Raw genomic sequence first — 26,341 nt, forward strand, 5'->3', positions numbered from 1 at the left:
AGAACTTCACACTGTGCCCATGCCAAGCAGGAGCTGAAGAGGAGCTGGTTAAAGGGGCATCACGGAAACTGGAGACTTAACCCGCATCTGTGGTGAACGCAGACGGTGCCCCCGGGGCCGGGCGCGCCGCGGGGCGGTGGCTTCCCTCAGGGCCTTTCCCTCCACCCTTCCCTCACGGCTCCCCCTCGCGGCCCCTCGTGGCAGCGGCGCCATGATTTCCGCACACACGGCTCTGCCGGGAGGCAAGGTGCCGGCTGTCCGTGTGCCCCGGCGCCGCGGGTGGGTGTACAGCCAGTTCCCAAAGGCTTTTTCCTCACGTCCCGTTGGATCAAGTGAGAAGTGGGCTGACAGACTAGCAGCACCGGCGCCATGTCCTGCCAGACAGGAGCCGAGCAACCCGCTGGGTGCCTACCACAGCCAGCCCGCTCTGAGGGGAAGCTGCTTTTTTGCAACTCTGTTTACACCTTGGTTTGCTGCATTAAACATCAGACCTGCTTTCCTCCGAGGTTATAAACTGGAGTATTTTCCCTCAGCTAGATCTTTGTGCTCAGACATGGATGATCCTCTGCTTTCTTGGCACCTGGCATGCTTTTCACACATGGCAGCACATTGGGGATGGTAAGGTAGGTGCCACTATATTTAAAGGATTACTTTAAGTTTGCACAGGCTAGACCTGATTAAGAGGTAAAAGTGATATCAAAAGTTTCTGTGCACTGTGAAGTATATTGTATTTGTCTTTTGTGTCCCAAACACTTGATGGATGAAACACACCAATGTCCGTGAAGCTCCCAGAGAGACTGTGGAGTGGGCCTTGCTTAAGGAAGCAGTAAATCCTCTGGGTTTAAGGGGGAGGTTTCCTTAAAAATATACAGATATTGCTGGTGTATTGCCCTGCCCCATTTTTTCCATTTCAAAGATGATTATTTGCAGTCAGGACCCTGCCTCCTCTCTTTGCTGGTCACTATTGCTCCGTGGGGTCTGGGCATCTCACAGGTAGCTCAGCACAGCGTTTTCCTCTGACAAAGACCGTTCTTGAGCTTCAAAGATAAAAACAAAATGCAGTGGAAAAAAAGTCCCTGCTTCAGGTTTAACAAAGGCTCCTCGATTAATCTCTGATGAGAAGCTGGAAGGAGGTTGTTTAATAATTAGGGAAATGATGGAGAGGGACAAGCGGGGCAAAATGTTGTTATTGCTTTCTTCTGTAGGATACAAGTGACTGGATATTGCAAATTTGCTAGACGGGTTAGCAGGAGAGGGGGGTGCTGTATTTCAGACCTGGCTTTAGGGTATGTTGGTGCTGATTTAGCAAAGGACAGAAACCTGTGTCCCACAGACTCATAGCAGGGAAGCAAAGGAAGTTATCTACCAGGAACTTGGGATTTTGCGAACAGCTTTATTTCCAGGATGTTCTCAGGTTCAGTAATTTGTGATGCTTCCCTGTGTGATAGTAAGTGCTCAGGACCAGGGATTTTATTTTGGTTTTCTGTCTTTTAATGTGAACCTCATCTAAAAAATATGCATTGGAGGTAAAAGCGTATCCCTGGGACAAAGTCATTTCCCCATTTGTGACAGACAAGTCTATGCTCTCCTGTATGAATTGCAGGAATCCCCCCTGTCCCCAGACTTGCTGCTGCACTGGAAAAGTTACTGGCTGCTTTGGCAGGACAGGAGATGGTTCTAGGTGAGAGGAGCAAATATAAAGCTGCTCTTTCTCTTCAGCCTTGCAAATCTAATAAGTCCAAACATGGAAAATGTGTTTTCTTCATTTTTTCACCCTCAATTTTTTTAACAAAAATCAGTGACAGAGAAGTATCTGAACAAAGCCCCAGGGCTTGAGTTTTTAAGTAATTTTGCACTCAAAAGACTCTCCTGTTGCCATGGTGGATTTAGGTCCTTCCTCCAATGTGATCTGAAGTCATTTCAGAGTATGTTCATTCTCTTCAGTAAGAAGCACCGTGTGCCATGGGACTGGTGCCCAGTGTACCAGCAGCAGTGGGCACTGAGTGTCAGCGGGGACGGCTGTTGGTGGTGGCTTGTACAGGAACAAGGGGCTCGAGCCTGGGGACAAGGCTGAGCACAAGGATTTTCCTGTAGCTGCTTCAGCAAGCCACAAAGGGATGCGGGAGGGATTTCACAGCTTTCCCTGGGTGCTGGTCTGCTCCGTGAAACCATGAGCAGGGCAGAGCTCACCAGGCAGCCTAAAGCTGTGCAGTTAAAGCAGCTCTTTAATGTCCATGTGATTTTACATGTGGGTATTAGAAAACTGATGACAGATCCACTTAATTAAAGCTAAAGCTTTGGCTCTTGGGGATCTCAGGCCACTAAGTATATAATCCAGTGTGGTTTAAGGGATTAAAGCATTACAGTTGTAGAAATTGATCAAATGAAGAGCAGTTTTAATTTTTCTCTGTTAAAATATACCTATTTACGTGTCCTGCTATAAGCACTACAGCATTTGCATATGAACAGTCTGCCTGGAAGAAGTGAGGTTTATTTTTAAAAAATTACTTAAAGCACAAGCCTTGTAAGACCAGGCTGTGTTCAACAGACTCGCTATGGTGAACTTGTAGATGGCTGGCAAAGTAATAAATTACTGAGCCCTGCATTAGCATCTACTTGCAAATCTGAGGCCACTAGAAGCATGCTCTCTACCTGGGCACTTTGTCTGTAAAATAGCAATGAACCAAACACAGATGCATGTATTTCCACAGGACCTTTGTGTTTATTTAGGACAATTAATGGCATCATCTACCATGGAGTTATAAGGGGGGAAATATGGTCAAAAAGGAACTAGATGATCTTAAGGTCCTTTCCAAACCTAACTGTTCTATGGTTCTATGAAAGCAATATGAAGAAGTGGTTTTGTGTGGACAAGCCGCAGGTGTAGTTGAGAAAGGACTGTCTGCTATCCTGGAGCTGCCAGCACAGGGCAGACAGGTAGGGAAATCATGGTGGGAGGGCCGGATTCAGCCTTCATCTGCTCATGGCTGAGGGGAAAAAGGGTCTTTCCAGATTGTATCTCTCCACAGCGCCGGCTGGTTTCACATTAAGGTACCCATATATGTGTGTTCATAGAAATACATACAGGATCCTCTGAACCTGCAGCCCTGGGGATGTCATTTTCTTGTTGATATTTGCAATATTTAAAACATGTTTTCTTGCACTGGGACTGAATGAACAAATGAAGCCTGCTGAAAGCTTTCCAATGAAACAAGCAAGTTCCAGACGTGGTGCAGGAATGGCTTGTGACAGTTTTCTCCCTGGCCCCCATTTCTCAGCTTGATTTACCCACTTGCAGAGCTGAGATGAACTTTTGAAATGGGGTCTGCCCAGGGTCTGTTTTCCCCAATGCCTAAAAACCCAATTATTTCCCCACAATGTATTTAAAATGCTTTGTAGAATAGGCAGGCATTACAACTATTCGGATAAAGTATCTTCTTAGTACTCACACGAGATATCCTGTGTAGGAGACTACCTAAACGCCATGTTGAGTGAGCATGTATTTTAGGAATTGTTAATAGAACACAATCCATAATTATTCGTGTACAAAATTAGACTTGTAATTTCTTTTTCTAGGGCTACTAGCCAAGCCTTGACAAACAAAAACTTCACAGGAACTGCTCCAGGTCCCTGTTGGATGAAGATTTCATTATAAAATAGGGGATGAAAAGAGTAATCCCACTCAGTTTCCATGTAAATTCAGGTGCAGAGCTCTCCCAGCATTAATCTTTCATGCAAACAGCCCCACTGAGCGCATGGGTTAAAGGCAGCTTTTGCAGAATCCCTGCCTGGATGTGTTGAAGCAGTGTTAAGGCTGGACAAGGCCAAGCATGCTCCTGTGCATGGCCGTTGTTGCACTTGGTTTTGGGTGGTTTGTGTCTTTTGTACACTTAGCTACATGTATGTACCGGCACTGACTTAGGCAGTCCAGGACTGATTACTTTCCTTTTACAGTTTAGCTAAAGACAAGCCACAACTGACTTTGCTATTTGACAAACAAGGATCATGACTTGTCAGAGGACGCAAAAAAGGGTGTTTCAAGAGAGCCACTCTCTACCCCTGATGGGCCAGTTGGGCAGCGAGGCATGAGGTTTGAAGAGGTCGCCAGCTATAAAATCTCACATAAAGGTTGCATGTATTAGTAATCTCCAAACCTCCAAAGTGTTTGAGGTAACATAAAGGATGTGCCCTTTCAAATTGTTACTGTTGGGTATGGTAGAGATTCATGCATTCAAAACTGCGTCTTGTTGCACAGACCAGTTCATCTGCCTTGGATCTCACATGCCACAGTGAGGTTGAAGTTTAAAAAGAAAGCATAAGGATTTCTTAACTTTATGCTTTATGAAACATTAAAATTCTAATGTTTAACAGCAAAGATCTGTTGGAAAAATAAATGTTAACCTAGTCCAAGTTTTACTTATGTTTAACATGTAAATATTAAGTTTCTGGGTCTCTTCAAAGTCTACATCATATCCCCAAGTACAAGTTACTCATTAACTGATTAAGCCCAACCGAGTTTTCATTTGAAAATCTGGTCTTTCCAAAATGGAGGAGAGAACGTTGCTCGCGTTGATGGTCTTTTCCTCACTCATAGCATTAGCAGAAACTATTGCTCAAAAGGTATTTGCTATATTTTTTTTAACAATATCTTGTTTTCTCATTTGGTGATCCAGTGGTATTGTGGTAGCTGGCCAGGTAATGCAGGAAACTCCTCTAGTAACTGCTACCTGTGGAGCGTTGGGCGTATTGTGGTGTGATTTCAGAGCTTTGGGTCCTTTTAAGGCCTTTTTGATTGTTTGTTTGGGCAGTTGTAGTATAAATGTGGCAAGTGAGCATTTGCATGGTGATTGTGTCTCATCATGCTTGTCCCCAGGGTTGTAAAATATCAAATTTGAGGGATCAGTGGCTCCCTTGGCTGCCAGATGAAGTTTGGATCTTGACACAGTGCTGTTATAGCAGGACCAAATAAGGACTGTTGCAGTGCCAGGAGGTTTCTGACAGGCATTTAATAATTTGTATGGAATAGAAAAGAGGGGAGTAGACAGTTATTTGTACTGTCTGAAGGAACAAACTGTATTTTGTATTATGTCAGGGTGCATGCAACTGGTCTTATTTTAAAAACACCAATATTAGAGAAACAGAGGAAGCCTTACGTTGGAAGGGGTTTATTTCCACTGTGCTTATTCAGGAAAGGGTGAAATGCAGGCAGGTTTCTGGGAGGCAGGGACAGGTCTTGTGGCTGCTGCAGGGGTGGCTGAGGGCTCTGCAAGAAGCCATGGATGAAGTGTAGGGGCCTGTGGTGCCTTGGGGAGCGCTCACAAGTTGCACTCCCCACTGTGCATACCTGGAGCTGGTCCTCTCCTGCCTACTTCATTAAGGGCACAGCAATGCCACTCACCACACAGCACCCCACTGCATGCTCGTTTGTGGTGGTTGCAGCCTAAAATGCTGCTGGGGCTGGGCAAGTGCAGGGGTTGCAGGTCTTTGTCTCCACAGCATCCCTTTGGCATGTGGCAGTAGGACAGATTTTGCACAGGGTCACTTTCACCCAGGGTAAGCTCGTCCTGTGCTGGAAGGATGCTCCATGGGCAGTGATGGCCACCACATGCCTGCACTGCCCCAATGAGCCATGACTTGGGGCTCAGGGCTCCTCAGTCGTAGCAAAACCTCCCCTCCAAACATGCCGCAGGCAGATTTGAGTATGGCAGGGCAGCAAACATGAGCAGAGGTGCTCAGAAAGCCTTTGGGAAGGGACGCTCCTGGGAGAGACAGCCCCAGCCTGGGCAGGGAGGACTCCAGCTAGGGGTGGGCAGGGAGAGGCACCCAAACTGCCAGGATCAGAAACTGTTCTCTCAATGAATATTTTTGGGTTTTATCCCATTGTCCTGGATTGTCAGTAGGCAACAGGAGATGGAGCGCACTCTGGCAATGTATAATGAAAAAAGAAACAGCCATTCATTATTCACATGGCGTTGGCTGTGTCCCCTCCTGCCCTGATGCCCAGGTACAAAGCTGTGGTCACACCTTTGCACTAACTGGCCGTGTTTAGCCTGATTAAACTCTCAATTTCAGCCACTGCCTTAAGAAGATGCTGGTGGATGCTATTTATTAGTGAGCAAAGTACAGGAGGAGCATTATCAAAATAACCAAAGATCAGTTAGTCATTCAAAAGATTTCTGAGGCTAGAAAAGTAAAAATAGAAGTGTGATGAACTGTTTAGATGCTGAGCTTTTCTATTTTAATAAACTATTGGACTATTATGAGGCTGGTGATGTCCAGATCAACCCTTCTTAGTGTTACTGCTGAAACACAGGTAGGGCCCTTAAAGCAGACATCCCAAATGCAAAAGGAAAGTGTTTACAGGGGCAGGTGCTCCAGGCAGTTCCCACTCCAGCCTCCCTGTGGGTTGTTTCCAGGCAGCTCCAGGACAGTGCCCTTCTTGGAGCGTCATGAAGCACCAAACCAGGAGAAACACAAGCGCTCAAAGGGCATCCCTGCTTGTGCAACCAGCGGGAGGTTGGAGGCCCACACAGGGTTTCAAACCTCCTACACATCGTATGTGACACAAGACACCAAGCTGGAAAACATGCAGCAAAGTCAACAGCTGGGAAAGCAAATAATTAGTTGCATAAAATGTTAGCAGGTCTCTTTCCATGGGTCAAGTGCTGAGAGGCATCTGATTTTTCTGAGGTTCATCTTAGGCAATGTATTGTGGTGACACAGCAGCTGCTTCAGAGTAGCCCAAGGAGAGAAGACCACAGAAAAAGGCTCAACAGAAGCCGCCTGTGGAACAACACGCAGATGTAGCCACAGATTTTGCGTAGCTGCAGAGATGTAAATGAACAGATTGCCGGTCTGGTCATGAACAATTCGCCCTCCCCAGTTCCAGCTGGACCTTCTGACAGCTCTTTCCTTCATCAAACTTTTCCAGTAACATCACCCAGGTAAGGGCTGCTGAGGAGCAAAAACTGTCTTCCTGTTTCAGCCTGGTTTTCTTTTTTTCCAGCATGCTATTGAAATCTACAGCCTCCACGTGGACTGTAAGGTCACATCACGATTCGCTCACACCCTCATCACCAGCAAAATTGTCAACCGAGCTAATGAGTCCAGAGAGGCCACCTTTGAAGTGGAGTTACCCAAGACAGCCTTCATCACCAACTTCTCCATGTAGGACCAGTCCTTACCTGTGGTGTGAAGGAGGCAGCTCTGGGGACTAGGGGTGCTTTTATCTTTTTTCTCAGGGGGTGCTGACTAAAAAGCACAATGAGCTGAGCTCTGGAGCATCCTGCACAAAATGCTCTGTGAGGCAAAGCAGTAGGCAGCCAAATAGAAGTCCTTTCCAACCCTAACTATTCTATGATTCTATAAGGTAGCGAGGGCAAGGCTGCCTGCTGCACAGGATGGGTGACAAACATGCTCAGTGGTGGTGTTCCTCCTGCTCCAGCCTCCCCGAGCTCCTGCAAGGAGGAGAGCTGTGTTGTGGTGGTGGCCGCTGGCATCCTTCCGGATGGGGTGGGATGTGGGAACCAAACAGTACCTCCCCCTGCTCATGCCCTGAGGGCCATGAAATGCAGCATTCCTCTTGTTGCTTTCCTAATATTAATTATTTTTTATGGCAACCAAACAGGTCCATCGATGGTAAAGTATACCCAGGAATAATAAAGGAGAAAGCTTCTGCTCAAAAGGAGTATGACAGCGCAGTCTCACATGGGCAGAGCGCCGGCCTTGTCAAGTATGTTGCTGCCCTGGGTGATGCTGCTCCAAGGCTCTTCCTTGGCTTCTCATTTGGCTGGGGGCAGGTGAAACCCAGGAGCCAGCGTTTAATGTGATAGGGATAAATGTGAAAAGCAGCCTTGGGTTCTTGTTGGGACTCTGTGTGTGTGTGTGTGTGTATATATATATGTTCACACATGCATATGGTTTATATCTGGTACTGCAATGGGCTTCAGTGGGAGGTGTCATTATTTAGTATTCCTCTGGGACTTGCTGTCATGCAGAAGCACCTTGCTGGTCTGGGATGATGCTCAGTCATTGAGACTGCTTCCCCGCTAGCACAGGGGGGACCATGGTACTTGAGCAGACATCATACTTCTGGGATACATTTAATTTGTGCTTCCCACGTATTCATTCCCAGTTCTGCTTGATCCCAGTCTGCTTTATTTCTGCTTTATTTCTCAGCTTGCATAGGCAGCAGCCATGGTATGCTATTGTAGTATATGAGGTGTGTACAGTACTGCCTGCAATGTGAAAAGTCTTCATATGATGAATAAGATTTACTGCTACTCTTCTGTTTTTATTTATTCTGCATGGCCCCTTGGCCATTATTTAGCACAATTCATAAACTTTGGCCACCACAGGCAAACCTTCCCCTCAGGAGGTAAATCTGTTTTCCCCCCCTGCAGAATCACAGGCAGAAAGCTGGAGCAGTTTCATGTGTCCGTCAGCATCACAGCTGCCAGCAAAGTCACTTTTGAGCTGACATACGAGGAGCTGTTGAAGCGGCAGCTGGGGAAGTTCGAGCTGCTCATCAAGGTCCGACCGAAGCAGCTTGTTAAGCACTTCCAGGTGAGCTGCCCTGGCAAGGGCTGGGCAGGGAGCAGTGTGGTGGTTTTGGGCACAGCCGTGTTCCCTCTGAGATGCTGATGCTGTCTTCTCCACTGGCAGATTGATGTGCACATCTTCGAGCCCCAGGGCATACGCTTCTTGCAGACAGACAGCACATTCATGACAAATGAGTTAACTAAGGCGCTCACCAAAGTGCAGAACGAAACCAAGGTAAAGCAGCCACTGCCAGATGTTACTGCCGGTGGCAGCTTTAAGATATGTTGCTTTAAATCTTTTCTTTTGATTGCTTTGCAGGCTCATATTTTGTTTAAGCCAACTATAGATCAACAGAAGATAAATCCCGAATTCGATGAAACCCTCCTCAATGGTGATTTTGTTGTGCGTTATGATGTTAAGAGAGAAGCCACTGCAGGTGATATACAGGTGAAAAATCAATAGAAATAAAAACGTTTTCAGATCATAGATATATCTGAATGTGAAGTGCAATCAGGAAACCAGCAACATTTACTTTGAAACACCAGGAGTGACAGGAAAAGCTATTTCCATTAATCCAGGGTCAGCAGGAACTGATAGCCATGCTCAGTAAATCCCCAAAGACACCAGGCACAATGCAAAAATGGATCATCCATGGGAAAAAAGAAAATCAGCCTCTCAAGTTTTGTTTCAGTACCAAATCTACACTTTATAGATGTCTCTCTACATTCTTTTTTTGTTATTTTGGCTGATCTGAGGTGTATTTGTAGCTTCTTATAAATGAAGTTTAGAGGGATGTGATTTATATAACTATTGAAATGACTGGTTTATTTTTTGTGACAACGGAGGCATAACTAAAGAGAGCAGAAACTTAAAAATATTTATGGACCAATGCATATCCTGGGGAATAAAGTACATTATTTTCCATATCATTTCACTAATGAAGTAAGTATACACGAATGTGCTAAAAGATGGCAGTCACAGTCAATGAGTAGAGATGTGCTCATAGGTGATAATCAAGAGGTAACATAATATACAGTGATAATACAGATATACATATGGCAGAGGTGTATAATATATATATGCACTTTTCTTTTGTAATCTGCTTTCTACAGATAGTCTTGCTTCCAGCTAGGAAATATATTTTAATAGTTCTTTGATTTGGGCTTATCTAGAATCATATCTCTTAGAATGCTGAGCATGCATCCCCCTTCTGGCTATGCCAGAATCTGAAGACGCAATATTTAGTTCTTTAGATGAAATTTTATACGTGATTTCCCGTTCTGTATTTCAGATTGTCAATGGGTATTTTGTGCATTACTTTGCACCCCAAGAAATGCCAGTGTTTCCCAAAAACGTCATCTTCGTTATAGATCGAAGTGGCTCCATGGCAGGCAGAAAAATTGAACAGGTAATGTACCTCCAACTACTGATCTCTGCTTGTGTCAGTCACACACAGCAGCCTTTGGAGGAAGTGGCTGTGAATTTCACTTCTAAAATACACACTGGTTTTGTACACAGCAACATTTTCAGACATAGAGAAATGCTTGAAAATACGTGTGCACAGATTTTGGCTATTAAAGAGCAACAGTTTTCTCACAAGTACCAAACATTAAGGCAGAGAGCAACTTTTCTGTATCTTTGCAGAATATTTTGCTTCTAATTTTTTTTTTAATGAATTTTAAAGAATCCATTTGTCTGTTTTATCTCTCTTGATGACTGTGCATGTAGCTTTGCTGGAGAGCAAACAAGCCCACTACAGCCCTCATAGATGTTTCTTTGTGTCTGTATGTTAAGTGAATCAGCCACTTCTGGTGGTCTCAACCTGACAAATGCCATTAGGACTACATAAGAGCATTGGGCTGCATCTCAAATCATGCTGTTGAGAAACCCCCTTATTACACAGCAATTCCAATCCTGGTTCTGGCAGAGAAGTAGTAATATTCAAAGTGATTGTTTTCTCCTTGGAGCAGACGAGGGATGCCCTGTTGAAGATTTTGCAAGACCTCCGCCCAGAAGATCATTTCAGCTTTATCACCTTTAACAGCAAAGTGGTGGAGTGGAAGAGCTCTTTGCTGCCAGCCACTGCAGAGAACGTGGCAAGTGCTGCAGGATTTGTGCAAACTCTTTCTGCTAGCGGAGGTACAAGGCACCACCTAGATGCTTGTAACCACAAACATGCACCCAATGTAATATGTTGCTTAGAAAACAAGTCTTTTTATTTATCATATACTGGCACAGAGCTACTATCAGTGCTCACAAAGCAAGTAAGTATTTAATACTTATGAGTGGGAGAGAAAGACTGGTCATGGGAGCGGACAGATTGGTGACTACATTAGGATATGGATAGAGAGAGACAGTTGCATCAGATCTATGAACCATACAAGCACAAAGTTTTGTTTCAGATTTTTATAACAGTGGTGGCTTGAAGATTTCCCAGTAGCACCTTTTTTTCCTACAGGAAAATGGCAATTCATTCAACATTTGACAACAATTGGCTGATATTCTTTTTTTTTTTTTTTTTTGAATATCAAGGGTCCCCTTGTAAAATAAAATACATCCAAAGTTATACTCCTGTGTAAGCCACACTGCAGAAACAAACCACTCAAAATAGGCATGAAGCATTTCAATTGCTGCATCACTCGGTGTGCTCTGTTTTATTTAGTTTTAAGCACATCTAAAGGCTCTATCTCCTGTTAATGTTATGCTGTTGGCGTTTATGTAGGGGTTTTTATCCCAAGTGTGAACAGCAACAAAGCCACTTGTGCCCAGCTCTTTTCTTTGACTCCTCAAATAAGGCTAGGAGACAGTTCTTAAATGTGGGTTGACAGATGACAGTGTGTTTATTTAAGCACTTTCTAATGGCTCTAGGCATGTTTGTATTTCCCATGACATATGTGTGGAAAATGATCCCAAAAGAATACTCCACCATTGCCATTGCAATATAATACACTGTAATTAAGCTTAGTAGGCTGAAGCCCTAAATCCTCATCTCTCTGAAGGATTACTTCCTGCAGAAAACTTTAAACAACTCTACAGGACCTCTGTGGATAAAATGCACTGATTTCTTCAGATGATGATCTTTCCAGGTGAGTGATGCTTGCTTTCTCATTACAGGCACAGATATCAATCGTGCCCTGCTGACGGCCGTGAGCGGGCTGGAGAAAGCCGAGGGGCTGCCGGAACGGAGTGTCTCCATGATAATTTTGCTGACAGACGGCCAGCCCACTTCTGGTGAGTAAATACTAGCTCAGTCCTTTCTCTCCTGGATTTGTTGTATCTTTTCCACTTGCATCGCAGCTTGGTAGACATAGCCTGTGCTTCAGAAGGGCTTTGTTATAAGCAGGCTGGGTCATTTCTAGATTTTGTGTTGGAGAGAGGATGATTATGAGAGGACTCTGGCAAGGGCTGTAAGAAGTACCCACCCATGACTACATGTCCTTTAGCTGGGAACTGTTTTGGTAAATACCATTGGCTTCCCAGTTTATAAACTTCAAAGGAATTGTTGGAGATACTCCAGGCACAGCTGAAACATAAAAGTAAAATACTTACAGCCAAAGCAAATACACGGACATTTTGCATATATTATGTATGGTCCCATTTGAGAGGTATTGCTTATACTTTTTCACCCTCCTTGACCCAAACTTGAGATATTTTCAAGGTGTCTCTTGTTTTGTATCCTTTTCCATGTCTAGCTCTTAACTAGTGATTAGCTGTGATAGCACAAACCAGAGGATTGAGACAGAAACATTGCATTAAACAGACAGTAACTCCCAATGCAATGGCACAAACATCACTTATTCTGAACAGGAGCTGGTCTAAGTTTTGTGTGGCAACCAGTATCTCTTCGAGTCCAGCAACATTAATTGAGCTGTAAGCCTTCTAATAAGATCAGTTTGCCTTTCACATCGTGTGATCCTTACCGTTTTGGGGTCAGTTTATTTGTTTGAGGTTTTTTGTTAAATATAATTCACCTTATGGTGCTGCCTACTCAGCACAGCCACAGTGAGTCTCAAATATCCCCAAGCACATCACACATCCACAAGCTGGCTAGAAATCGGGCCAGGGTGGAGTGCCAGCTGAACACATGCAGTGTTACTGCATACACTGCCTTCCTTGGCAAAGCAGGCTGAAAGGGAAAAATCTGAGCTGCTCCTGTAATATTGCTATAGGCAGTTCCTGCCTGGAAATGCTGATGGAGAAGCTCTCCATACAGGGCCATCAGTGGCTCTTCAAATGGGATGAGATGATAGTGTGAAAATCTTTTCCCTTTGTCACGCAAAGGGGCTGGGAGAGGAGCATGGCTGAGTTAATTTGCAGTTTGTGTGAATTACACCATTAACCAGTCCATTCTTCTCTGAATTGATGCGCATAATTTTTATGGATGGTACTTGTCTTCCCAATGCTTGATCAAGTGTTTCCATCCCTTGCTCTGTTAATTTGTAGAGTGTATCCCTTTTGTCCTAAAAACCTCCTCTGGCCCCCATAATCTTGTAAAATATTTTGCACTTACTCATGACAACATGAGTAGGAGTTAGTAAAAGTCATTAAGAGGGAGAATGAGGTTCTGGCACTCCGTATGCAGAGTGATGCTTTCATCTCCAACTCAATTACTGGAATTCTATCCCATACATTTTTAAGATTTTATTCTGAATAATCTTTTAAAGGCTTTAGGCAGAGTTTTCCATTAAACCTGCTTCTGTCTTTTTCTACTTTTAAAAAACCCAACCAAACAAGTGTATGTTATTGTTTCAATTCCAGGTGAGAGTAATGTGGAAGTTATTCAAGAAAACATTCAGAAAGCAGTCAATGGGAAATATGCTCTCTTCTGCCTTGGCTTCGGGTTTGATGTCAGTTATAAGTTCCTGGAGAAAATGGCCCTAAGCAATGGGGGAATAGCACGTCGTATATATGAAAATGCTGATGCAGCCTTGCAGCTCCAGGTCAGGACTAAGGAATATGCCAGAAAAAACATCTATCAGCTCTAGCTTATGTCTAGTCTTAGAATATTTTCTGAGATAAAGAGTTGGGTTTTAGTTTATCTGATGATTTTGGGGAAGGAGGAAGGCATTTTGGGAGCATCTGGGGGTTTGTACCCTAACCATGACTTAGAGTTGAAGTCCTCCTCAAATCACTGTGTTTGGACAAAACTGGGAACTCACACATTTCAGTACCTCTGCAAAAAAGACCAATTATCCAGGGGAGGTGATGGTAAGAAAATGTCTATTCTTGGATCCTATTTCAAACCCCTTGAAGCACTACCACTGGAAGCTGTTTGTTATGGTTTCCCTAAAACTCAGCAGGTAGTCCAAAGCACATACAGGCAAACTGGCTCTGCAGTACCACCAGCCTGGATCTTTCCTGTCCATCTGGAGAGGGGTTATAACTTCTAAGATGTTCTCTTTTTTGGGAAGCCACTTCTACCTGTTTTGCCTGGATGTGCAGAGTCTAGATTTTCTTCATGCCAGCCCCAGTCCAAAAGGAGAAAGATTCATCCTCAGGATTAGTCAAGTTAAAAAAAAAAATCAGATTTTAAAAGGGCTAAAGCAAAACACCTGACTGAATGAGGTGAGGATCCTGCTTGGATATTTGAATTACTATGAAAAATGTTTATATGGCATCTCCAGCCTGGTTGGAGAAGGTGTGCTGAACCTTGGGAAGAAATATGTATGGTTTTTTTTCTAGCAGCAGTCTTGCACTGCTGAAGAAAAAGCTTTGGTCCCTTCTTTTTAAGGGGGTTTTAGACATTCGATATATTGTTTTGCATAATTTTGCAGTCATTTGTGCACTCTCTCTCTCTGCTTCTCTTTAGGGGTTTTATCAAGAGGTGGCTACCCCAATATTAAAGAAAATTGAAATGCAGTATCCAGAAAATGCCATTGAGGGATTAACCAAGAATGATTTCCAGCTGTTTTTTGAAGGATCTGAAATTATTGTATCTGGAAAAATTAGCAATGAGCTTGATCTTTTGCCAGTAGAAATTAAAGCTCAGTCAGTAAGTGCTTAGTTTACTGTGAAAAATTTATAACCCTTCTGTCTTCTATGGTGCAGTAGGAGACTTCAGGAAGTCTTTTGTGTGCAATATATGTTCTCTGCGTTTGGGCATTCTGCTGCTTTCCCTTCTGGGGAAAATATTTGAGAATTCAAACGATGTTCTTCTCCTGCATTTACTACAAAATAAAAACCTTGAAGTATATCCACAAATAAGGAAACAGTAATTTTAATCCTTTCAAACCTGTAATATTTTGGCCTTTCAAGCCTTTTTAGGAAACTGGTTTGTATTTTTAAAATGAAGAAGGAAATATGAATTATTCATCTCAAAAATAATGAAATAGAACAATTTCATTACCTTCTTTTTTCAACAGTCTTTCACGTCCATAAATATAGATCCAAAGTACATGCTTCTTTGATAGTTTTGGAGTTGCATTTTCCAATGGGAAAAGACAAAATTAAAGGACAAAAAGGACACTTTGGTACTGAAAGACATTGTTTGAAGTCTAATAATGTGATTATAAAAGAAATCTGCAACTCTTTTGACGGTCAGTTTTCTCCCGCTTTAGCATTCTAGTGACTTGACTCTTAAAGAAGAAGCAAATGTCAAAGAGAAGGAGCAAGTATTTCAAAATCAAAGCTACATCTTTGGAAATTTCATAGAGAGACTGTGGGCTTACTTAACCATTCAGCAGCTGCTGGAAAAATCGTAAGCTGTCGTCATGTTTCCTATTACAAATTTTTAACTTAAAATACAAATGACAAAACCACCAAGAAATATTTCTGCAGATAGTATTGAAAGCATAGTACACTGGAAGAATACTACATGACTGTATGAGGAAAATGAGGTGCCTTTCAGTTTATAATAGCCCTGTATCATTAAATGTGTGTGTATGAATGTATATACACATGAAAATGTAATATATTCTGCTTGACATTACTGTGAAATAGATGATATGAATATGAAAAAGAAGCTGAAGATGATCTGCTTATAGTCTCTATATGTTATTTCTTCATCATTAAGACATTCTTTAGTATTTCAGCACAAGAAGAGGACCAGAAAACCCTGGAGGCTCAAGTGTTAGAGCTGTCTCTGCAGTACAGCTTTGTAACACCCCTCACTTCCATGGTGGTCACCAAACCAGCTGACCAAGAGCAGACAGACCTGGCGAACAAACCCACCGAAGCTGGTAAATGGGGCATCAAACAGTCCCCTTGAAATATGCTGCTGTTATTGAGGATTTGTTGTTGACCTCCAGTATAGGTTCATTTTATAGTGATATGACACAGTAATAAGCCACATTGGAGGCAGGAGTGCAGGGATTAGCATCCTTTCAGATAAAACATCCAGGATTTGTTTTAAAAGGTGAAGTGGTGAAATGGGCACTGCTGTTGAAATGGAAAATAATTTGTTTAAATATTAACTAAAATGCCGAGTTGTTACTCAGCATTCCTGCCACTGCCACTGCACTTTTCTCTGTAGCATTAAAGTAGAAAAATGAATGCAGGGCAGGAAAGCATGTCACCACTTGCAAGTGCTCTGTCTACCTTTAACATAAAAAAAGCTCATCTCCTGAAGCCCAACACCCACTTGTCCCAGTTTTCTGGTTTGCACATGGGTAAAGTAATTCACTGTTGACTGTATGACACTAATCTGTTCCTCTTCTTTATGTTAGACAATGAGAAGCTCAACAGTGTTCCAGTAGGAGGTAAATGTTTTCTTCTTTTTCCAGTAGTGTATTTCCATAATAGTCTCTAATGAAATAAAAAAAAAGCTCGTGGTGTTTGTTTATAGAGGGAATTATCTGAGATTTAGAGAAATACATGAAGCAAAACATAAGCAATGACTGCCAAGGTCTGTGTGGGGTTTGGGTAGATAACATGGTCAAAGGGGGAAAATCTTCCATTCAGACAGTCTGGAAGGTCAAAATTGTCTTTACTCACGAGGATAAGTAGTTCTTCAAGTGAATGGTGCCGATGATGTTTCTGCTTCTTCCTACTGTGTGCAAAGCATCTGTCAAAAAAATAAGCTCAAGATATTTTGGAATGACTGCTGAGGATGATTTAGGTTAATGTTTTTCTCTCTTTATGGAAATAAAGATCTGTTTGACTACGAATTTTAAACTTCCAGCATAATTAATCTGATAATCTCAGCTATGATATCATAATGGCAATGCTTTTATAGATGAGAAGCCCTGGTTTTGCTCTAGGTCTATCACAGTAACCTACTAAGGGTGTTAAAATGCAACCCTGTTCTCTGAAGGTAACCTGTTTCAAAGTGGCACTCGGGAGTTTTATAGTAGAAAACTCCCTGACCAGAAGCGTGGCCCAGTCACCATCCTGCCCTGCTTAGGCACCAACCACTCCCCCCTTCTCATCCCCATATGTGAGGTGGGTGAGGGTCCAAGGATATTGCAGGCAACCAAATCCCTTTTTGCTAATCCTTTCCTTACAAAGTTCCTAGTAGTTTTTGTCCATTTCCATCCTTTGGCTGGAAATATTTTCCAGGTATCAGTGCTGATGTTCTGTCAACTTCATTACTGCAGATAGTTTACTTTGGGAAAGGAAGGCAACTGGAGAATTATAGATTTCATATTTGAATCAGTCCCATAAGGTATGTAATACAATCATGGATAAAATACAGATACTCTCTTTTCTTTCTCCAGATCCTTATAAACTGAGGAGTGTATCACTTCCTGGTAAGTGCTTCTCCTTTATTTTTATTCAGAATAATTTTATAAAGTTCATTTAATAAGTAGGTTGATAGCAACATTACTTTAGTAAATATATATCGATTGTGGATGCCCACTTGATATACAGTTGAGTTTTTATTACATGTATTTCAGTCTGCAGATATTTTATAATTAACTATAAACTTTTGAAAACAATCTTGGACCCTTTTCAGGGAAACAATCTGGTCCTTTTTCAGAAATAAAAGAATTATTACAACTCCTGAAAATAAATGTAAAAGACGTGGAAAAGCATATATTAGTAAGCTGGACAGAGCCTTGGGCAACATGGTCTGGTGTGAGGCGTCCCTGCCCATGGCAGGGGGGTTGGAACTAGATGATCTTAAGGTCGTTTGCAACCCAAACCATTCTGTGATTCTATGAAAGAAATGGATGTCAAAAAAGTAATATTTACCAGTCGTGGGGTTTGCTGTGTGCAGCCAGTGTGGGGCACGATGGCAATGCCTGTCCTGAAAGGAGGAAGTCCCAGGGCACTGCAGGCAGAGCTCAGCATCTGCACAAGCTCTCATAGCACAGAGCCTGCGCTGGCTGCTGTCCTGCGTAGGATCTGCACATGTGCACATGTGGCTGTATCCAAAAAAGCCAGTGGGCAATGAACAGAGGGGTTTCTCTGTTTTAAAGGGTGGGGAGGGAGATGCAAGGCATGGCCCCAAACCAACCAAACATTGGAAAAACCTTTTATTTCAGGTCGATGGCGCTCTGAGCCCCAGTCTGGCAGCAACAAGAAGCTGTTGTCAGTAGGTAGTTACTCACAGTAGTGTGCAAGAGGAGCTGGGGTGGGTGTGCTGGGTTCAATGTAGTGGCTGTTAAAAACACAGCTCTAAACCCTCCTGCAGCTCAGGCTGGGCATGCCCCAGTGTCGATCCTGTGAGAAATTGGATGTTGTGCTTTTTTTCCCCATTGGTACACCTTGTTTTAAGCAAAGCTCTCTGTAGAAGTCAGTGAAGAGCTCTGCTGAAAAGTCTTCTGCCATAGTACTCTTCCTGGTGAATTAGCCAATTTAAAGAAAAATGTTTCATTAAACTCCTCTTACTAAGAAGAATTAATAAACTCTTCTTAATAAGAAGTTATTATTAATAACATAATAATTTTAAGTATTTCAGTTGCCAGGCAAAGAAAAAAAATGAGAGAACAACCTGTTGGTAAGTAATAGATATACTAGTCCCTTTGTAATAATTAATGTAACTGTAATGTGCAGTTTTTCATCTCATTTTTTTTCTGACTGCATCAACTCTATGAAAACCCCTTTACCTCTTCGTGCAAACCTTGGCTAATTCTTTCCACATAAGTGAAAAATATCCCATGAGAAAGCCTCTCTGGCACAAGGATGTAACCACGAACAGAAATGCAGTATAACGTGTCTTCAACCTTGGCTTTTTTAAGAGCTCATTGACTTTAATAAACTCCAAGTTTAAAAATCTGTTGTTTTCATTCATATCAAGGTGCTGTGCCTGGGTGTGCTTTTCAATAATCATTACTATGTTGATTTTAATCATTCTATTCTATAAAAGTTAAAACTAGTATTTTAGGTATGAATTGATTACGTAATTTTGCTGTGCCTACCCAAAGGGCGCAGGCTAGGCTTTTCTTTGCATGCTGACATTGTTCTTCTGGCTTTTCAGTCAACGAATATCCACAGTTTCTCTTGCAATTATTCAAACAAGATGAAATAATCTGTTTAAATACTGATGGAAAAGCACAGCCCTCTGTCACCCTGCTGTCAGATCCGGAGCAAGGTGAGTGAGCCCCATTACCCTTGATATCAAGGACAAGGAGAGTCACTTTAGTCTATGAGAGTAGTTGGTGTCTCTGGGAATCACCCCCTTTTGTGAAGGACTATTTCATACCTGCTGCCTTGCAGTGACCAAAGAGGCTGTGGTTAGTTTTTCCTTTCTATTAGGCAATATTAACTTCCACTGTGCAACAGCTGAGCGCACTTCTCATAGGTATGGTTGGCCGTCACCTCCTTCTCCTGGTGTCACAGCCATGGTCTTTAGGGTTATCTGCTGCCCAGCCCTTGGAGCCTTTTGAGGATTTAGAGACCTTAAGCCCCGTGGTCCCTGCCTGCTAATAGAAAGGTGCACGCTCTTAACACACTGCAGTTTTCCTGTGGTCCTGTACTCAGAAGGGCCATGGACTCTGGTGACCCCACCACAGCCTTGGGGCACATGGAGCTGAAGCCTGTGGTACTGTGCCTCCCAGAACTAGGTTTGAGACCCGGAACTTGTTTCAGCAACAAAGCTGAAGCAGCTTTATCGAGATCACTTGTACCTTAAAAGCACAGTCACTTGACAATTTTTTGTTAATAAAGGACTCACTATGATGGGGAAACTCGGAGACAGAACAGATCACTTTGTGCAGTTTGAAATCAGCTATGTGAATCCCCCCGCCCGAATCCACGTATCTACAGATGCAATTGTCCTATGCCACAATAATGAGAGCACTCGGCTGCCATGGACAGAGTCGGCCACCTCCACCATCCAGGGGTAAGAAACATCACCCTGTCCTTTCCCAGACTTGCAAGTGCATCAGATCTTTCTTCATCCAGGCCTCCGCTTTCATGTTTGCTTCAAGTAAGTGCTTCCAAATGTCTTATCCAGTGAGTAACTCATTGTGAGTGGAAGCAGGGTACCTTCACAATCCCCCATTTCAAATACAGAGAGCAAAAAAACGTTTGATTTTAATTCTCTATGCCTGTGTAATAGAATCCGAATAACTGCACCTTCAGCCTGCCTTTCTGCTTTGACATCAGACACAGAACATTTATCTTCCAAAGTAAAGGACCCGCTGTGGCACATAGCAGCCCCCGTGCCGCTGCCATGCCAGCTGCCACCAGGCACTTTGTGCTCCTTCAGCTGCAGAGCGAGTGCTGCAAAGTGGTGGCTTTGACATTCACTGCCTCTTTTATACATCAGTTGGCTCCACACAGGCTGAAGGGTGGTTTTCTCTGCTCAGTTTTTTAGCAATAACTCACATCTGGGCAGCTGACCTTTTTTATGGCAAGGCACAAAGTGTTTGAATAGCTGTCTGTAACTGAATGCCCACTGTTGGAGAGAGAACACTTTAAATGTAGAATTTATTGTGGGACTAATTAGAGCAGGATCCTTCACTACCACAAGAAAGAGCAGAATGTAACTAGTTCCACCAGCTTTTTGCATTGCTGGAAGAAACCTCTGGAGGGATCTGCTGTTGGTGTGGGGCAGACAGGACACACAGCACTCCCTCCCTTACAAGCCATTCTAGACAATAATAGAAGTCCTAAATCAACTGCTTTCAATTATTTTTGTAATCCAAATGGAGCCAAGAACTTGCTGGGTTTATGCCCCCCTATAGTTTGTTGTCTGCCAAGCAGAATGATCCTCCTGCTTCAAACCAGCACCTTTGCAACTACAGCGCTTTGTGCACCAGCACATGTGGGGGTGTTTGTGTCCAACCTGGTCTGCAGGGGAGAAAACTGCAGCGGGTGTGTGTGTTCTGCAAGCCCACCTGGGTCAAAAGAAAATGAATGGCTTAGAAGAAAGGCAGGGCCTGAAAAAAACTGTGAACCCAGGAAAAAGTATTAGACTTGTTCATAAAATAGATTGAATTCTTTTATCTGGTCTCATTAAAATGATGAAAAATATTCTTTTTTTTCCATCCAAGTATTTCTTGTCATTATGGATAATAAGGTGTTTTCATCAGCAACAAGTTTTTCTCTGATGTATTTGGATGTAACCTGATATGGAAAAGATCTGTTGTGCAACACGGAGAGAAAAGATATGCCACTTCATGTTTTCCAGCTTAAAAATAATCACCAACAGATCATGAAAAATGCAATTGCAAGAAGACACAGTACATACATTATTTTAATTAATGAATGTCTAGCTAAATACAGATTGTTTCTTCATTTTCTTCTTGGAAATAATGTCATAATTTACTTCCCAGGCTGAGCATCTCAGTTGAAAGGGAAAGGAGCGTTACAGCATCATTGTCTGATACAGTCACAGTAAAAATTTCCCTTATAAAGTTTCCAGAGGATTGCCTTGGGCTGCACTTCTTGAACACTGACCGTTTTTCTGACAAAGTCAGTGGAGCTCTGGGTATGTATCATTACAGATGTATGCCACAAAGAATGATCTTGTAACTAAGCTCCTGAAATGAGAATATGGGGTGGGGTTTCAACCACATCATAAGCCCTTATTCAGACTTGACTTCCCTGGTTCCTGACCAGCTCTCATGAAAAGCAGTGGGCAGGCAAGGCAGCAGGAATGCTGTAATTCCAGGGGTTCTAGAGAAGCTTTATATTGAATTTATTCTTTTCAGACATCTAACATCACCTCTCACTGTACAGCAGTCCAGACCCTACTCTGCAACAGGGGAGGTCTTGCCCTGGAAACATAACATAATACTTTTGTACTGACTGGTGGTACAACACTGAATAGACTATGATTGGTTTAGAATATGCTACAATAAGACTAAAATAATAGTTGGGCTTAACCTCAACAGTGCTGTGGAATGACATAATTTCTGCAGCACATTCATTTGATGTCAAATAAGGGACTATAAATAACGGACATAAAATTGTAAACAGGCAGGGTTAGAAAATGAAAGCCAGCTGAGCATCCCAGCTCCAAAAATCCTGATGGGACTAAAGTGGAAGTTGTTTCAAAAACTTCACAGACACAGAGACTGCATATTCTAAACCCACAAAACCCTGTGAAAACCCATCAGGGCGAGGCTGAACCTCTCTGTGGAGGAGTGTTAAGGATAACAGATCACAGCTGAAACACAGGAATGTTCTTAACTTGCTGAGGGAGCTCCCAAGTGTTGGAGATGTTTTGTTGGTTTGTTTTCTGGGGCAGCAAGCTGCTTTGTTGGTGGTTTGAGTTAAATGAACAGCAATACTCAGAGGTTTCCTATTTTTAAATAATTTGTGTCTGTTGCTTAGGACAATTTTATTCAAAAGCACAATTTGAGAATAGTTCCAACATGAATCGGAGAGCTGATGAGATACTCCTCAGTGGACTTCAACAAGGCTTTAGACACTGTCTCCCTTGGCATTCCCCTGGACAAGCTCAGGAAGCACCGGCTGGACAAGCAGATGGTGAGATGGATTGAGAACTGCCTGAATGATGGGTCTTAGAGGGTTGTGGTCAGGGGCACAGCCTAGTTGGAGACATGTAACTAGTGGTGTTCCCTAAGGGTCAATACTGAGTCCAGTCTTGTTCAAGTTATTCATCAATGACTTGGAGGAAGGGATAGGGTGCCTCCTCAGCAAGTTTGCTGATGATACAGAACTGGGAGGAGTGGCTGATGCCCTAGGGTGCTGTGTGTCCTTCGGAAGGATCTAGATAGGCTGGAAAGATGGGCAGAGAAGCCTTTTGAAATTCAACAAAGGCAAGTGCAGGGTCCTGCATCGCGGGAGGGATAACCCCATGCACCAGAACAGGCTGGGGCATGACCTCCTGGAAAGCAGCTCTGCAGAGAGGGACCTGGGGGTTCTGGTGGACATCAAGTTGTCCATGAGCCAGCAGCAATGCACCCTTGTGGCCGAGAAGGCCAAGGGTATCCTGGGCTGCATTAGGAAGAGCATTGACAGCAGGTTGAGAGAGGTAATCCTCCCTCTCTGCTCAGTCCTGGAATTTGGGGCTCCCCAGTACAAGAGGGACATGGAGCTTCTGGAGGAAGTCCAGCAAAGGGCTACCAGAATGATTAAGGTTCTGGAATATCTCTCGTATGAGGAAAGGCTGAGGGCACTGGGCCTGTTCAGCCTAGAGAAGAGAAGGCTCAGGGGGGATCTTATAAAGCTGTGTAATTATCTGAAGGGAAGGTGTCAAGAGGATGGGACCAGGCTCTTCTTGGTGCTGCCAAGGCAATAGGACAAGAGGCAATGGGCCTGAACTAAAGTTCAGGAAGTCTCTACCCAAACATGAGGAAGAACTTCTTTAGCATGAGGGTGACTGAGCATTGGAACAGATTGCCCAGAGAGGTTGTGGAGACTCGTTCCCTGGAGATATCCAAGAGCTGCCTGGACACAATGCTGAGCAATGTACTCCAGGTGACCGTGTTTGAGCAGGGAGGTTGGGCTGGATGAGCCCGGTGATCTCCGCCAGCTTCAACCACTCTGTGATTCTGGATCTGAGCACAGAATTACCAGGTAACAGATATGGGATAAGGATACACACACTTTGAGATGTATTTTATCAGCAAATACCAGAGATCAAAAGAAATGTAACTGAGGGAGTGTTTGTAGGAATACACCTCTTTGGTGTAAATAGTAGGAACTTGCTCTTGAATTTTTTCATAACAGCCTGAATTTGGTTCTTGTTAAGAGATGCTGCAGAGCTCAAGGCACCTATTTCATGGGGGAGAGGGGGTAGGCAGAAAGCATAACCTGGGGCTATAGTTTGCATAAGAAATGCCAAATAAAGCAAGGTTCTGCTGCCTCCTTCATAAGGACAGGGGAGGGTGTTTCCTCAGCTGGATTTACCATGAGAAAAAATTTTTACACTTGAGTTGCTTTTAGCAAGTTTCTGTGGTGCGGAAGAAATGCTGTGAGTGTGCAGCTTCTGTCCCTGTGCCCCCAGCACCACCACCTCCAGCACTGGGAGCGGGGATGTGCCCACTGGGCCACGTGGGCTCCTGGTACCATCTGCAAGCATAAGGTCACTTCTGGGCCTGCCCTTTGATTACTTTATCCCAAATTTTTCTTGCTTTGGTTCTTTTTCAGGCAGTACAAGAACGATTACAGGCTTGAGTCAGCCAGTGAACCTGTTTCCTGCTGGTCAATAGATCTAACTCCCTAGAAAAGAGTATTCTGGGAAAGAAAACTATGCAAATGATGCTCTTCCAAATACTTTTTGTCATCAAGAAAAGCACACAGTTAAAACCTTACCTGTTACTGTATACCAATGTCACAAAGCTTTTACCTTGAAATAATTATACTTTCAAGATGAGAATGTGCTTGCTTGTTATTTTAAACTGCTTTATAATACTCAATGGGATTATGTTGTTGAAGATTTATGTGAATGAACTGAATAAAATTAACATTATCAGCTTACAGTCTGATGTGAACACATGGTCTTAGGTTTCCAACTAAAACCAAGTAGTGGCATCACCCAGCCTGACAAATTGTCAAATAAATCCACAACTGTGTCATGCAGACAGTAATAGATTTCTAAAATATACACTCTCGAGGCAGTTACAAATGACAGTGCTCTTGAACTGTGCGTTTTGGAAAGTTTAGAGCAGGATTAGTTTACCATTTATCTCTTTATTTTATGGGGAAAGGGGGGGGGGGGAACCCCAGTCTTGCTGTATTAAGTTTCTTTTGGAGATGGGTTTGTAACAACATTGAAAGACGATGAAATGAGCAGTAGGCATGTGAGGGGGGACGTGACCCACGCTGGCTGCAGTCACACTCGTCACAGCAGAGTTCCGGAGGCTGTTCTACAAATGCCCGCAGAGCAGCCCGGGACTCGCTGCAAAAGCAGCATTTCAAACCTGACACTGAGCAGCCTCTTTTTCCCTTTGGCATGGTTTCATATGATGTTTTGCAACCACTGGAGATGTTTTACAAATAATGAACAACTGAAAACAACACGTGCTGCACTGAGGCAGCGTTTTGGAGGAAATGTACACACAGAAGCCTCTGCCCGTGGGATGCAAGTTGTAGTTTTAGTCTTCGGGGGTTTGTTATAAATTTTAACTCCAGAAGTATTTTGTGTTCAGAGCTTCAGTTCCTATGCATCTTTGAACCCATAAATCTGACAGCATTGTAAGAAGGTTTAGCACGGGTTGCTTTTTATCCTGCCAATAATTTGTAACTGGAAAATCTTTAGTAATTTAAAGCTACTAAAAGAGAAGCAATTTCTTGCCAAAGTCAGTCAGATAAAGCAAACTACACAACTAGAAGCCTGTTTTTCAAAAGAACCGTGTAGACATGATACCAAGATGTATTTGTGTGACTTGTTTGTGCTTTCAAGATGCACCTTTGGAGATGCAGATTTGGCTGGACAAATTACATGACAAAAAATGTGGAATTTGGGAACTGGAAGAACCAGATTTCTTGTTTTGCCACATCATGAACAGGTTCACCAGTTTGAAAGGCAAGAGATTATTTCTGTTATAAATGAACTCGGTGTTTGGATTACGTGCTGATGGTCCTGGATTTTATCAGTGGATTTATGTGAATTAAAAGCTCCCTGCTTTTAGTTATAGGGTGTCTCCATGTCAGTAGTAGGAGTAAAAGTTTTCTCTAACTAAGCATCTGTCTGCTACTTCTTTATCTCGTTATCGTTACCAGTAGTTACATTTGTGGTTATCTCCTACGTTGCCAGAATCTTGGAAGAGCTACATATTAAAAGGGATTTTTCTATCTCTAGTGTAAGCGGGAGTGCCTCAGCCTGCACAGAAGCAATGCAAAGCAGACTCCAGCCCCTGAGGTCAGCTTCTGGTTGACAGTTCAGTCATGGCCAACAGTGCTCTGACCACCTCCAGAGGTTTGCCTCATTCCCATGAATTAAAGAGGAAAGCTGTAGCTGAGGCTGTGCCCGGTGTTGCCGTGTGCCTGAACTTTGCTGCCAGGTAGGGCAAGATCTGCTCTCCACTGGTACAGATTTGTTTCAATGGAGCAAGTGAGTACAGGACCAGCCCTGATGGGCAGTCCCTCAGCTCCTGGCTCAGGATCCAACGTGTCTGCACTCTCCCACATGCGGACTTTCTCTCCTTGTATAATAGTAGGGGAAATTTCTAATTTGCCATGTGAGACCACAGTTACCTTGCTACAACTGATCTGATTAAAAGAAAACTCAAAGTAATTAAGAAATATGCTTATTTTTTGCTTTAGAACTAACAGCTTACAATTTCTTCCATTACAACATGAATATATAAATAAATGGGACACTTCTTGTCCTGAAATATGTGCATAAATTCAGTTATGGCAATGGAGGGAGGAATTTTACTGGAAGACTGCAATGGCCTTTCAATAAAATTTCACAAAAAAGATACTGCCTGAAAGACAGGTTCTATTCCTTAAATCTGAGTGCTGTTTGGAACTGTGGCATTTCATTAATTTATAAAGA

At 43.0% G+C, this 26,341-nt stretch overlaps 1 protein-coding gene across 3 annotated transcripts; it reads left to right on the forward strand.

The window, feature by feature from the left end:
- Nucleotides 1-225: 225 nt before the first annotated feature.
- Nucleotides 226-24,469, forward strand: LOC115614582 (inter-alpha-trypsin inhibitor heavy chain H4-like). Of its 3 annotated transcripts, none has more exons than XM_030501651.1 (22): nt 226-623; nt 7,007-7,167; nt 7,628-7,732; nt 8,403-8,565; nt 8,665-8,775; nt 8,860-8,988; nt 9,833-9,949; nt 10,512-10,680; nt 11,656-11,772; nt 13,300-13,481; nt 14,351-14,533; nt 15,099-15,238; nt 15,565-15,719; nt 16,206-16,238; nt 17,196-17,228; nt 17,967-18,020; nt 18,383-18,421; nt 18,902-19,015; nt 19,591-19,765; nt 21,204-21,358; nt 22,207-22,362; nt 23,989-24,315. In XM_030501651.1, the coding sequence occupies exons 1-22, from the start codon at nt 558-560 to the stop codon at nt 24,048-24,050; spliced, it is 2,619 nt and encodes an 872-aa protein (XP_030357511.1). In that variant the 5' UTR covers nt 226-557; the 3' UTR covers nt 24,051-24,315. The 3 variants fall into 3 exon arrangements, with proteins under 3 accessions (XP_030357511.1, XP_030357510.1, XP_030357512.1); XM_030501650.1 differs by lacking the exon at nt 226-623 and adding an exon at nt 4,349-4,620 and having other exon boundaries at nt 23,989-24,469; XM_030501652.1 differs by lacking the exon at nt 226-623 and adding an exon at nt 4,350-4,620 and having other exon boundaries at nt 22,207-22,390; nt 23,989-24,073.
- The last annotated feature ends 1,872 nt before the right edge of the window (nt 24,470-26,341 follow it).

The sequence above is a fragment of the Strigops habroptila genome, chromosome 11 (genome assembly GCF_004027225.2).
Source record: "Strigops habroptila isolate Jane chromosome 11, bStrHab1.2.pri, whole genome shotgun sequence".
NCBI lineage: Eukaryota > Metazoa > Chordata > Aves > Psittaciformes > Psittacidae > Strigops > Strigops habroptila.

Excerpts from the sequence above, each read along its gene's own strand:
- LOC115614582 (XM_030501650.1), top strand. The coding sequence starts at position 4,546 with ATGGAGGAGAGAACGTTGCTCGCGTTGATGGTCTTTTCCTCACTCATA. Across the intron at positions 16,239-17,195 it reads CAACAGTGTTCCAGTAGGAG|ATCCTTATAAACTGAGGAGT; the intron begins GTAAATGTTTTC and ends TTCTTTCTCCAG. Across the intron at positions 18,021-18,382 it reads CAAGAAGCTGTTGTCAGTAG|TTGCCAGGCAAAGAAAAAAA; the intron begins GTAGTTACTCAC and ends TAAGTATTTCAG.